At 39.9% G+C, this 13,158-nt stretch overlaps 1 protein-coding gene across 1 annotated transcript; it reads right to left on the bottom strand.

The window, feature by feature from the left end:
* Window positions 1–60: 60 nt before the first annotated feature.
* Window positions 61–11,973, bottom strand: tmem64 (transmembrane protein 64). The gene is made up of 4 exons (XM_066675459.1): window positions 11,481–11,973; window positions 8,416–9,318; window positions 4,131–4,286; window positions 61–3,545 (listed from the first exon to the last, which is right to left on the bottom strand). The coding sequence occupies exons 2-4, from the start codon at window positions 9,103–9,105 to the stop codon at window positions 3,360–3,362; spliced, it is 1,032 nt and encodes a 343-aa protein (XP_066531556.1). The 5' UTR covers window positions 9,106–9,318; window positions 11,481–11,973; the 3' UTR covers window positions 61–3,359.
* Window positions 11,974–13,158: the final 1,185 nt, after the last annotated feature.

Below are 13,158 nucleotides of genomic sequence, written 5' to 3'. Positions count from 1 at the left end.
TAAATAAATAAAATTAGAAAACCTTAAATTTAAACAACCACTTTATATTATAGACATTATTTTTATTTCATAAATAACACAGAACAAGCATGGTACAGCGATAAATATTAATTTACACACTGTAAGAATCTGTATTACAAAATACAGTGTAATTGTAATGCACTTGTTTGATGGGGGTCGAGGTTTCATAATGGCGCCTGATTGGCCTTTATCTGAAATTACACCCGTACCTTGCTGTGAATGTGCTGTATTCATGTGTGTGACCTCAGATAAAGGCTTGTCAAAAGCCATATAGATTTGCCCCCACATCAGATATGAGTTCCTTTGTTGCATAATCCTGTCTGTTAAATGGACAGATTAAGCACAGGACACTAATGCATATCCCAACCATATCATATTTCCCCAAAATTACACACACACACACACACACACCCACACATATATTGTGTTTATGAAACCATCAGCTTGTTTTTTTTTTTGCATCTGACAACTACCTTAAACATGTCCTCGGTTTTAGTTTATACTTAACAGAATGAAGTGTCTGAACATGCCACAGGTTGGAGACCTGTCATGTCGTAGGCAGCAAGAGGTACAAGGCAGGTTGACATCGTAACACAAGACCAGGAATGTTGTTGTCCATGGATCTCAAGGATGTTTCTGCAAATTCAGCTTTCAATTATTGCTAAATTCAGAAAATAGAGGGCCTACTCCATTTCCCATATACAAAGTAATTTGTGATGTTAAAAAACTGAAAATTCATCCAACTGATTTGTTCAGGAGTATCAGCAAGGAATGTCTTCTTTCGTACGCAATATTAAACAACATGCAAATTTGAAAATGATAACGAAAGGTCTTAAGCCTATCTACCGTAACTATTTATTCCAGCTTGTGAAGATAAATGTTGCAATATGAATGAAGTTGTAGCATTAATTTGAGCCCTTTAACTCAGACCTTGGAGTCTAAGTAGCAGCAAAACCATGTAAAATGAACATTAAAAACACACTATGAATCATGATATTGTAAACGATTAATGTGACACCACTCACAGACCTGCTGATTGTCAGCTTGTGATGTGTATGACGCAGCCAATGTGCAAAACGTGACTTGTTAACTTAAGTTAAACATTAGAACGTCTGGGGGAAAATGGAACAGATCATTTTAAGTTACATTTAAAACCAACTTCGTCTCAGGTCATTCATTTTAAAGTCATAGCTCTGCGTTATGATCACAAGTTGCATATTACCAGCTCATAGCAGGTCTTACAGCTGATTTATAATGAAATGCAACAACTTTCACTCTTGCCCTGACCACTGCAAAAAGTTACCTCCCCATTCAGCTTACAACCCTTGGGAATCCAGCCCAGTGAGACTCATATTCGGCTTCCTAGCAGTAACACTAACTATTAGGATCACTTTAGCCTTCTTACGTGTGGAGAGGGTGGGTGAGGAATTAAAAAATAAATAAATAAATAATAATAATTAAGGGAAAAACAAAAAACCAACTGCATAGTATTTACAGTTTTACCCAAGTGCCTCTCACCTACAAGATCTGAGTGCTCTTTTGCTAGGGATTAAAGCCGGTAGATATCAGTTTCTAAATGGACTAAATGATGCAACACTGTATGTAGTGAGAATTCATTTTTAAAATACAAAACAAACAGGAAGGGCAAAAAATGATATATAATCTTCTGTCTTCATTGGAAAACTTCTTTAACCCACAATTAATCCTCGATTAACAATCCGTGTTCAAAAGTAAAGAACCAATGTAATGTTTTATGAACCTTAGTTTAAGATTCTGAGAACTGCACCATTTAGAAACTGAAAAACCAATCTACCCAGAGGTCTCTAGGGTAGGAGACACACTGTGCCTGTGGCACCAAGCTTGTTAAGAGACAACCCTGGGCTAATTTAAACAGCAAGAATCCAAAACGACCACGTCAGGCAAAGCTCAGGAAGTGCTTGAGTCTAATTAAATGAATCTCTGAGGAGAGCGAAAAGAAAACTGTGTCATGGTATAGGACCACCGCTATGATGTAATAAATTTCCAAATTAATTTGCTCAATCATGGTGAACCTGTCACAGTGAGCATTTGAGACAAAGACGAAGATGTGTGTCGACACTGCACCAATGTATCCATCTTTCTGATTAAATCCTTTTCTGGGAAACTGACAGGGTTTGATTTAAATTGCCATTTGTGACTATTTTCCAGTGACTAATTCAAACTCTGTGTGTGTGTGTTGAATGTATAATAGTTCACGCCGTTCAATTGTAGTAATATTCATAATATAATCTCATTGAAATTATTTCCCTCTCCAGTTTTTAATAATTCTTTTTAGACTACCTGAAATATCAACAGTGATAGCCTAACATGTATTGCACAAGATAAAATGCAATGCAAATTTGCTCATAAACTTAAAAGGCAAAATTAGTGAATTGAGAAACATTTATAGCAGCGCTATAACAAAGCATTTGGTTAGATAATGGGAGAAGGCCAGAGTCTTCTACATGCTTCATTCAGTATGAGAGACTGAACACGAATAGGATCACACTGTTCAGTTAATCAGGCTGCACTTGTGGTTCTTGGCAGGACCTTCTTAAATATCCTGCTGGGAAAATTTTACTTCCTATCCATCTGTTCCTAGCAGAACGGTAGAAATGAAAAAGTAAACACAGTTTGGAAAGAAATGTATAAACATTTCCCAAGCCAGGTGGTAGAGCTTCTCCCAATCCAAAAATAGGCTAATAATAATGATAATAATAATTCCCTTTATGAGTTTTGAAAAGTAGCAAAATGAAGCAATAAAAAGCAACACTATTTAGCATTTACAGCCAATGCAATGAACCTAAAACCAGAATGTTTTAAAGAATTATGTTGCTCAGTGAGCACCGTCAGATATACAGTAGCAGCTTGGCCCTCTACAGCAATATATTCTACAGCACTGTAGTGTTCTCCCTAAACAACATGCTGTACACCTGCTCTAATATATAAAAAAATTTCTATTTTAAATTTGTACGATATAAAAAAAATCATTTCAAAACAAACGTACCAAAGAAACTATGAGGCTCTATTTTAACTTCATCTTTCGTTACAAAATACTGGCTCAATGTCCCAACCTTTGGGGATGATTTCCAACCGTGTGCTGATTCCCACTAAGAAGTTCTCAGCTATGTGAATCTGCTGCTGGACACACAGGACCGACCAGGGCAACGGATTCTTCCACTGGCTGCGCTATAGTCTTCTTGCCACGGCCGAAACATCTCCGATATCCAGCTTTACCTCTGCTTTCCTGTCAGGACTGCGCCTCTGGGTATGAGGCAGGTGAAATATGCTCACAACAGGAGAAATGTTGACACCAGGCATCAGACCACATTAATCCCTCCACCTGCCAGAGCTCTTTTACTGCAATAGGTGGAGCTGCTGTGGTTCGCCATGTTGCCGTTCATGTGAGAGCTTTTCATTTCCATCTGACAGGCAGCGATGGCAGCGTTCAGTTCCATTTGTGCTCTGTGCACGACATAAAACATCAGGCCTATACTGATGAAGATCTGAGGAAAAAGAAGAAGAGTAAGAAAAGTCTGTATGCACTCATTTATTGTTTTGTTTGTGAGCTCATTACACAATATTTGCATCTTGCAAACCATGTAGTGTTCCTGGTTCTCAGTTGTGTACATTTCTAAGCACACATGCTCCTGACTAGATTAGATCAAAGGATAAACATTTAAACCCTTAGGTAAAAGTAGCTGTGTTACAACTAACAACTGGCCATTTGAAAAATGTTCACACTAACACTGTAAGTGCAGTCACTCTCATAGTTTAAATGGTTATTTTTTGGTAATAAAACATCATGCATCATGATCAGACAGACAACATAACTATTAAACATGTATTTATCTTCAGATACATATTTTTATGATTTCTTAGCAAAATAATGCAGACTAATTTACTGCCCGTTTGTTGTCATGGCGGGTTTGTTCTCAACTGTTTTGGTTGAGATTTTACTTCTCTTCACAGTAGTAGCAGCATTTGCAGATTCTGAATGTCAGTTATTATTTTGCCACGGGTCAGTTTTGGAGCTCAGTGGAGAGCTGACATTTACAAAACAGCACTGAATATTGCTGGGAATGCCTTACTTGTAGACTGAACACAAAGTAGCCACTGATACTTTGCTCTGCTATTACATCCTCCATGGTGCGTAGTGTTGTCCCCAGATAAGAGTTCAGGAGCTGAGTGGGCAGAAGACCCACTGAGGAAGCCACCAAGTAATTTGGCAAGGACACGTCTGTGATCTAAAAAAGGGACAAGAAACATAACATGCTTGGAAAAAAACTGACAACTGCTATTTTTAACACCATGCAAATATCCTACCTGAATATTCAAGTCTGATTAATGTAAAGTAGTGTGGCGGCATTCTTTGGAACAAACAAAACAAGCTGTCAAACAGTGGTATTGTGTGACGTGGCGATTGCCTCGATCCAGTGTCACAACAGATAACTACTTTCTGCAGTTGTCTAGTGGAGAATCTTGAAGGCTGAAAATCCTATTTTGTTACATTTGAAGCATTAACTAAACTGCTACACCTAAACTGTCATAGCACTAATAGGAACACAAACATATCAGATGGCTTGAAAACAAATAAATAAATACAATCAAGTACAAATAATCAACTAATAAACTAATGAATGACAGTTACACTTACACCGTGTTTTGGCTATCCCAAGCATTTTATATTCTTCAGTACAAGGCATAAGTTAATTATATAACCATAAGCGGCCTGATCAGAATGAGCAGAATTGACATTACCACCATCATCATAAAAGCTTGTGCAATGGTACAGAGATCTTTCGTCGATAATGTGTATGTAGCTTGACCAGAGGAGGATGGGTGCCCCCTTTTGGGCCTTGGTTCCTCTCAAGGTTTTTTTTAAAGGACTGTTTCTTTGCCACTGTCGCCCCTTACTTGCTCACCTGTATGTTTCATATTAACACATTTGTCTTTACTGAAATTTCAGTTATCAGTTATACAAATACGTTTGATTTGACCACTGTGAACTTGGACAACTTAAAATGTTGTAATTACACATAGAAAATGCCTCTTGATTAACTGTGGGTCATACAGTCCTGCTCTGTGTTCATTTAAAGCCAATGGGAAAGAAAAACTTAATAAGGGTCTTGCTTGGTAAATTCCTGTTAAATCAGCACTCCCTCTGGTTTGAATTTTCAGTACTAATTACGTGAAGAGACATACTTTTACAGGTCAACACAGCCAAAGCTCTGGTGTTCTAGGTCAAGTTAGAAGCTGCAAATTGAAGCTCAATGAGTTTTAAAATATATAAAATCCAAAAATATAATTTGACTACAGTTGTTATTAGAGCTGGGCAATTAATCCAAAAAATTAATTGAAATCAACATTCAGAACTTTTAATCGACATAATCTTGTCTATAACAATTATATTGATTATTTTTATTCTGTAACGCCCCCACTGTGTGTTCATGTACTGTCCCTTTAAAACCACGCTACCAAGCTGTAGTTACGTGATTCTCCCCGTCTGCCACATGGAAGCAACCTAAACCCCAAGGCAGACCAAGCGACTCGAGTGTGGTTTAGACGTGCTGTGTTTGACTATAATTAAGACGACACTGAAAAACAAGAAGTCAAATGTAAATGCTAAAAAAAAAAAAGAAAAAGAAAAGAGGAACAAGCTCCCAGCAACATTAGAAAAAATATTTTATATTTAATACGGGGGCATATTTACAGTACAAGGCTCGTCACTGAACTATGAGGGTCACAAATACAAAATAATAGTTCAATTAATCGTAATCGTGGTAAAATGTTAAATGAATCGTGATATTGATTTGTGCTTATATCGCCCAGCACTAGTTGTTATAATGGGGCTCGCTGGAGGTACAGATAGTGTTGCTGCCACACATCTCTACAGTCCTGGGTGTAATCTTAGGCTATGATGCACCACATTATATAGGGCTGGCCCTGAATGTTCATTCATTGGGTAGGTATTCAGTTTTTACTTTTGAGGTTTGGATATTCGCTGAATATGTTGGCCCCAAAGCCCTACAAATTTTATTCAGGAGTGTCCTAATATTATTGTACCTAGTACGGTACACAGTAAAACCTCCCATTACAGAGCCATATATCAGCGCTAGTCTTTTATATTAACCCTATAGTATCTGTAAGCTCCCCAAGCAGCATGCTCAATAATTTGTTCTTGACACTGTCACATGGACGTAAATTTACACCTGCTTTCATGCAAGAAATATAAAACTGACACACTGTAAGGATACACAATCACTGACTAATGCATAATGAATTAGCAACTAATGTCAAGTTTGAAATGTGAGAACAGTGGGGTTATTTTTCTACATAAAGATGATGGAACAACAGTTTTGTAAGGAAAAGATAAAGAAAGATACTCTGTAACACTAACAACTGCTTCTACATGTTCCTATTTTAAGGAACTGTAAGGTTAAGGAACCTCTTTCTGCTGAAGAGGTTGTTATTTATGGAAATGTTAGAGAGTATTTCCCCTAAACTCAGAATCTATTATTCACATAAAGTCCTGATGGTTAGGATTTTCCTCGTTCCCATCAAAAATACAGACGTAAACTAAGATATCTGCAAAGTATGCAGACCACATGGAGTTGGGTTACCTATATAATGCAGTGCATTCTACTTCAGCGGAAAACACAAAGCATGATGAAACAGACATCTACAGAAACTGTAGACTGGGAGCGGATGTAACGCAACTCCAGTTTGACTTAACAAGCACCGTTATAGATCGTATAGGGGGCATTTTTATATAAAACATAGAAGAAATTTGAAACACATTAAGACAATATAAGATTTTGAACAGTGCTATAACAAAAGAACTTGAAATCAGACTACAGTAAAGAGACAATGAATACTAGCCTCCTTTTAGAAGCAACTTACCTGAGCCTACCACAATGTAACTTCAAAAGATTGCTTTATATGTTTTCCAACAATGATATAGTGACTCTTCAACAGAGTTTTCCAACATAATTAATTCTATTGAACACCAGATAAATTAACATGTAATAAAATACTTTGCCAAATTATACAAATATGTTACTCATTTTTCAGGACCAACAAACAAGTAAATAAAGAGAAAATACTGTAAATTAAGTCTATAAACAGAAAACTGTGTGTATTCTGACACTTTTCTATCATAATCAGCATTAACCTTTTCAGCCTGCATGAGCTGTTGTGTGTGATGAGACCAGACGAGCTCGCCTTTCCCCCCCCCAAATACAACACTGAGCCTTGGGCGCCCATGACCCTCTTGCCAGTTCACTGGTAGTCCTTCCATGATGGTCCTTCCTCCTCCATATCCTGCTGCTCTGGAGATATAACCATTAATACTCTGCCCTTGTCAAAGTTTTGCCTGTTTTTCCAGTTCCCAGCACATCAAATGACTTTTACTCTTGATGCCCAACACAGGCCACCCCTTGACCAGTTCCACTGTACCGAGATATTGAATGATATTCATGTATAGCTCTCAGTGATTTAAATGTTGTAGCTCATCAGTCTATAGACACCACTGTAAGGGTCATTCTTTATGTCCTTTTCAAAAGTCAAGCACTTGCTGTGCTGCACTTTTAAGACCTTGTTAAGCCTAAATGGCGTCAGTTCTCTCTCATATGTCACTTAATCAAATATTAATAATGTAGGCTACAGAACACTCCTGGGAGTAAAATTACTATGTTAGACAGCCACTGCCCTCTGTGCTATATATGCAGAGCGCTCAGGTTTGACTTAAATCAAGGGGAAAGACGATGCCTTCATTATTTCATTCCGAAGCTGGATCAAGCCACCTGGAAAACCTTTAAAGGCTAGAAGGGATTAAATTAATTAACTGAAATCTTACATTGCTTTTTTGTGTTTGTGTTTTTCATATGCACGATTACAAGTATGGCTGAATAAGTAGAAAACACAATATGAAAAAAGTTATATAGCATTTTGCAAAAGATTTAAAGAGTTATTCATAAAAGCAATAGGTGTTTTTTGCTCAAGAAAACTAATATTAAAATAAACGCAAATAACTTTATTACAGTAAGTATTTATATCTGGAAAACATCTACTATATTAATGTATAAGTGTTTTTGCATGTATATTTATTTATTAAAATTATACATTATTTTATACAATATATATTTTTTTATACAAGCACTGCGCATATTGAGAAATATTTAGGTGCAAATGACTTTTTTCATATGGCTCTGTGTGTGTGTGTAAACCAGATTAATGAGCTTAATTAAGTCTTAAAGTAAACCCCAGTTAAACTCCCAATCTAGCATTGCTAAACTGATCCAGCACCACCCTAATGTAGCTCAAATTTAACCCTAACCCAAACAATAATGTAATGCATCAAGTAAATTTACTTACTGAGAACACTGCGTTCTGGAGGCCAAAGGGGATGGGGGTGAGCCGGGCCAGAGCCACAACTTTAAGGCCGCTCCCTCCCTCCACCACACGGATGACAGCGCTGAGCTGCTCGCTGCTCCCGACCCGTTGCAGCACCCAGTGAGAAAGTAGCCGTTTACATGCCACGTGGGCCACAAAGGTGCCAATGAGGACACCCACCATGACCAGTCCCAGGCCAAGCACGAAGCCATACAAATAACCAGCAGCCACATTCAACACAATATAGCCCCAGCCGCAAGGGAACGAGACCGTGATGAGGCCGATCACGAAGAGCAGTGCCCCCACCAGCCCATCCAGACTCTCCACCCACAGCAGCAGGTCCTTCAGGTGCTGACGGACCAGCGCCAGCGATGAGAAGCAGGCCGCCGTCAACAGACATGCCAGAACCGCACTTTTAAAGCAGCAGGTCACCACACAGCACGGATTTCTCAACTCCACGCCAGAGAATGTTGAGACACCTGCCTCTACTCCCTGCAGGTCCATAGCATCCGCTTTCCCGCCACCGCTGCAGATCAACAAGTCTATTTTTTCACAGTCCAGAGACTCAGGGCTTCTCTGCAGCCAGCGGTTCAGCTGCATGTGGCCCCTTCCTGCGGCATGGCGCACAGATTTGGCCAGAAGCTGCACTGTCGTTGCCGCCAGACTCCACATGTTGAGTTCAGTTCAGACAAGACAAAAACAGAATAAACAGATGCCAGGGTTATTCTTGTTTTCCTCGCTCCAGACTCAACAAATCCCGTTAATAAAACTCATTCCACACTGGGTCTTTTTAACACACCGACCCTAAAAATATGTCGCTTGATGGAAAAGTCTTGATGCAGGGACTTTCTCTAGCTGACTTCTTCTCCTAGATCAGAGACCTCCCTGTTGAAAAACAAAAAGACCGTTAGAACCATTAAGATTCAAACTTCATTGTTTTGCTCTTTTTTGTAGGATAATCCTATCAGTAAAACATCTGCTAAATACTGAACAGCATCAGAAAGTGATATAAATTTGAAACTTTCCCGAAGGTCCAAACTGTATAAAAAAAGCTATGTTCTATTTTACCTTCAGCCAATTTTCACAGTCCTCCACAGTCTTTCGATAGTTAGATTATAGGTAACTATTTATTAATTCATTCATTATATGTAAGCGCTTATCCAGTTCAGGGTCACGGTGGGTCCAGAGTCTACCTGGAATACACACTGGAGGGGACGCCAGTCCTTCACAGGGCAACACACACATTCACACCTACAGACACTTTTGAGTCGCCAATCCACCTACCAACGTGTGTTTTTGGACTATGTGAGGAAACCGGAGCACATGGAGGAAACCCACACAGACACAGGGAGAACACACTACACTCCTCACAGAGAGTCACCCGGAGCGGGAATCGAACCCACAACCTTCAGGCCCCTGGAGCTGTGTGACTGCGACACTACCTGCTGTGCCACTGTGCCGCCCTATAGGTAACTAGATGAAATCAAATTTGCATTTCTCCATTTCACAGCAAGATTTCTGGTACATTTTGCATATTGCTTGCTTAGAATTACCTGACTCTCCTTTGTTATAAGGTTGAAAGCTAAAATGCTCCCAGACTGGTGCAACTTCATATGGTTTTTGCGACAAGGTTATACCCATTGTGTCCTATGTGTGTAAAATGAAGACTGACACTCAGCTGTTCAGCTGCAGTTCAGATGTCAACAGTTGAGAAAAATTACACTCTTAACCTTTTATATGATTTTTTAAACAAATGTATTTAACATTCATTACACACACACACAAATTGTTAAGCAAGAAAGACCAGGCCAAAAAAAAAATACCAGGGAATACATTCTTGCCATTCCTTGCGATTGCCTGGTCTATAACGTGGATAGTGTGGTATTACCGTATTACAGTTATTGCGACAGCCCTCAACCACTGAACACACCTAGGTCCGTCTTTATTAGACAAGCATAAATACTTCTGGAATCAGTGAGATGTCACCTGTTGAACCAATAACAGTCAACACAGTGTAATAAACCCAACCGGAAAATACAGTATCCTATTAATGATTACTGAACTACATCAGGAGCCAACAGAAACGATTTGGTTGGATCCACACTGAACTGTGCCAACACATCCAGTTAAAAAAAGCAGATTTTTGGGTTTAGTGCTGAGAAACACTCCGTTTTAACTTCTGCAGGATGTCAGCCCCCGATCAGAGTATTCCCTGTTGAAACGGGACTATGAGAATATAATAACAAAATAACTTTGCTTCATTTAGCCAAGACTAACTGAACTATAAGTTTTGTATAGTGCTGTATCATTATAAAATGAGATAACACTTTATTACTCCCAATGTGATATTAGCATATTAAAAATATTTTTAAAATAATCTGCTGATGACTAAGGAGAATAGATTTATGTTTTTCGCTTCTTAACAAGCTACTTTCAAGAAAATAAAAAATTCCAAATACCTTTAAAGTGGTTTGGATTTCACACCACACATTTGTCTTCATTCAGTACACACGCAGGTCTCTGAACGATGTAGGAACTAACTGCAATTTCTCTGCACCACTCCCACTATCGTTTGAAAGCCCTGTCCCCAAAGTGGATGTGATTGGTGCTTTAGATTAATGACATTAAAAACATAACTGGCTGTCTGAACTTGCTCATTTGAGCTGTCTTTGCTTCAAAGACACAAAGCTTATGCGTGGTTTTATTGATTTTTTCCCCCTCGCAAAACATCTAGCGTATAAACAACACCTCACAGACATGATAACAAGATTTAAAACCTAAACCTATCCAGAGGGGGTCCCTTTAATTCTAGTAAATTCCAGGATCAGTGATGGGTCGTCGGTTAATCTCTTACTGTTAAGCACACGACCCTCGTACTGACTCCTGGACACATTCAGGATCCTTCAGAAACTTTTAATGGCCCTATGTTTTTCCTCTTCTGCTGCATTAATGTGCTGTAAATAATGGGCCGAGCTCACCCACCCTCCCAGCTGCCCAGAAAACGCAGAATGCTTGTTGATTTAATATTGAGAAAGGCTGTTGTTTACCTCTATTTCGCCCCTCCAGCAGCGCTTCAGCTCCAGACCAGAGTCCTGCCGCTCCAGGGACTCGAACTCTGCCCCAGAACCGTAAATAAATGCCAGAACAAACCCTCCTCCCTCCTCAGGGCTCCCAACGTCCACCATTTTCACAGAAAAACAAACACCAGTCACACCAAAACAAGACCCCAGCGGTCCGGGCTCGCCACCTCTCCCCGGACTCAGAGAATAAATCAAATCGGGCTCGGTCCCAAATCAGCTTAGAGCCCAAAGCACTCCACAACTTCAGGTACAGTCTCCGGGACAGAGCCCCGGGAAGATCCGTCTTAGACCCGCGTCTTGTCCCACTCTCTCTGCTCTCTAACACTGCAGACAGACACGACCCCCGGGCTCCGACCCCGCAGCCTCCACGCGCCGTCAACGCAGGGGACGCAACGCGCGCTCCTAACGCGCACCCGACTCCAAAAGCGCTACTGTTTGTTTCCCACAATGCCACGCGTCCGCGTCTCTCCGCGGGGCACACGTGACCTTCTTCACTGTATCGCGAGAGGAGGTGGGGCGTCATGGAAACACACATGTTGGTTTTTCTTAACTTGTGAGGACATTCAATAGAAATAATAATTACTGTAGCTTAACACTGCACCTACACCTAACCATGACCTCATTAACTAGGAGTAAACCATTTAATCATTTTAGTTTTCAAATTAAAACTATATGAAGTTGTGAGAATAACCAAATATATAAACACGCAAGCACCCACACAATCCTGTATCTGTGAATTGTGGGGACATTACACAGCCTTTCGTTTGTTTTTGGAGAATTCAACTTAATCTTAAACGCTCCTCTCTCTCTCTCTCTCTCTCTCTCTCTCTCGCACACACACACAACAGCATTGTGGAGACTTTACCGAGAAACTCATTTCGTGGCCTTATTTAATCTCAACAATAAATAGTAATAGTAGGGTGACCAGACATCCTCTTTTACCCGGACATGTCCTCTTTTTTAGACTTAAAAAATGTCCGGCCGGAATTTCACAAACGTCCGGGATTTTGTTTTTCTAGAGTTTAACATAGAACTTCGAGAAGCGTTTCGTTCACAAACTAGTCCCGCCCTCCCCTACTCCGATTGGTTCGCTTGAGTGAGAAGGGGGCGTGGTGAAGTAGCCCAAAATCTTCTGATTGGACGGTCTGACTGTAGAGCTACCGTTATTGGTTGATAACCTTCTCTGTAAACATGTAATTGGTCAGTCTGCACGTCAGTAGTCCTTGTTTACGTCAGGCACAGCTCATGTACCTAGCTAAGCATACAACGGCAGCGAGGGGCCGGAGCTCATCACCCCCCCTCCTTAACATTAAGAATTATCCAGTAATAACATTTTGTAAATGTAGCGCTTTAAGCAAGGGATTTGTCAGGGTGACTCACAACACTGTTCACAGTTCTTTACTACGAAACAACGATGAAACCAGGTGCACACACATAGTATACATTCCTGCAGATATCTTATAAATACTTTGAAAATTACATTACCTTCTGCAGCTTGTTTTTTCCCCTGCAGCCTTTGATTGTGCTCATCAGACCTGCTGGACCTCTTTTTTGAGTGAGGAATATGTACTCCACCCTTCAAACAAATATGTCTGTCTGTAACATGGCCGTGACATGAAGAGGATTTTAGATGTGGGTGGCCAAA

This window comes from Hoplias malabaricus, chromosome 6, assembly GCF_029633855.1.
Source record: "Hoplias malabaricus isolate fHopMal1 chromosome 6, fHopMal1.hap1, whole genome shotgun sequence".
Classification (NCBI taxonomy): Eukaryota; Metazoa; Chordata; class Actinopteri; order Characiformes; family Erythrinidae; genus Hoplias; species Hoplias malabaricus.
Note: the sequence above shows the minus strand (reverse complement) of the source record. Positions and strands in the feature narration are given on the sequence as shown.

Excerpts from the sequence above, each read along its gene's own strand:
- tmem64 (XM_066675459.1), bottom strand. The coding sequence starts at position 9,105 with ATGTGGAGTCTGGCGGCAACGACAGTGCAGCTTCTGGCCAAATCTGTG. Across the intron at positions 4,287-8,415 it reads TCCAGAACGCAGTGTTCTCA|ATCACAGACGTGTCCTTGCC; the intron begins GTAAGTAAATTT and ends TCCCTTTTTTAG. Across the intron at positions 3,546-4,130 it reads ACTTTGTGTTCAGTCTACAA|ATCTTCATCAGTATAGGCCT; the intron begins GTAAGGCATTCC and ends CTTTTTCCTCAG.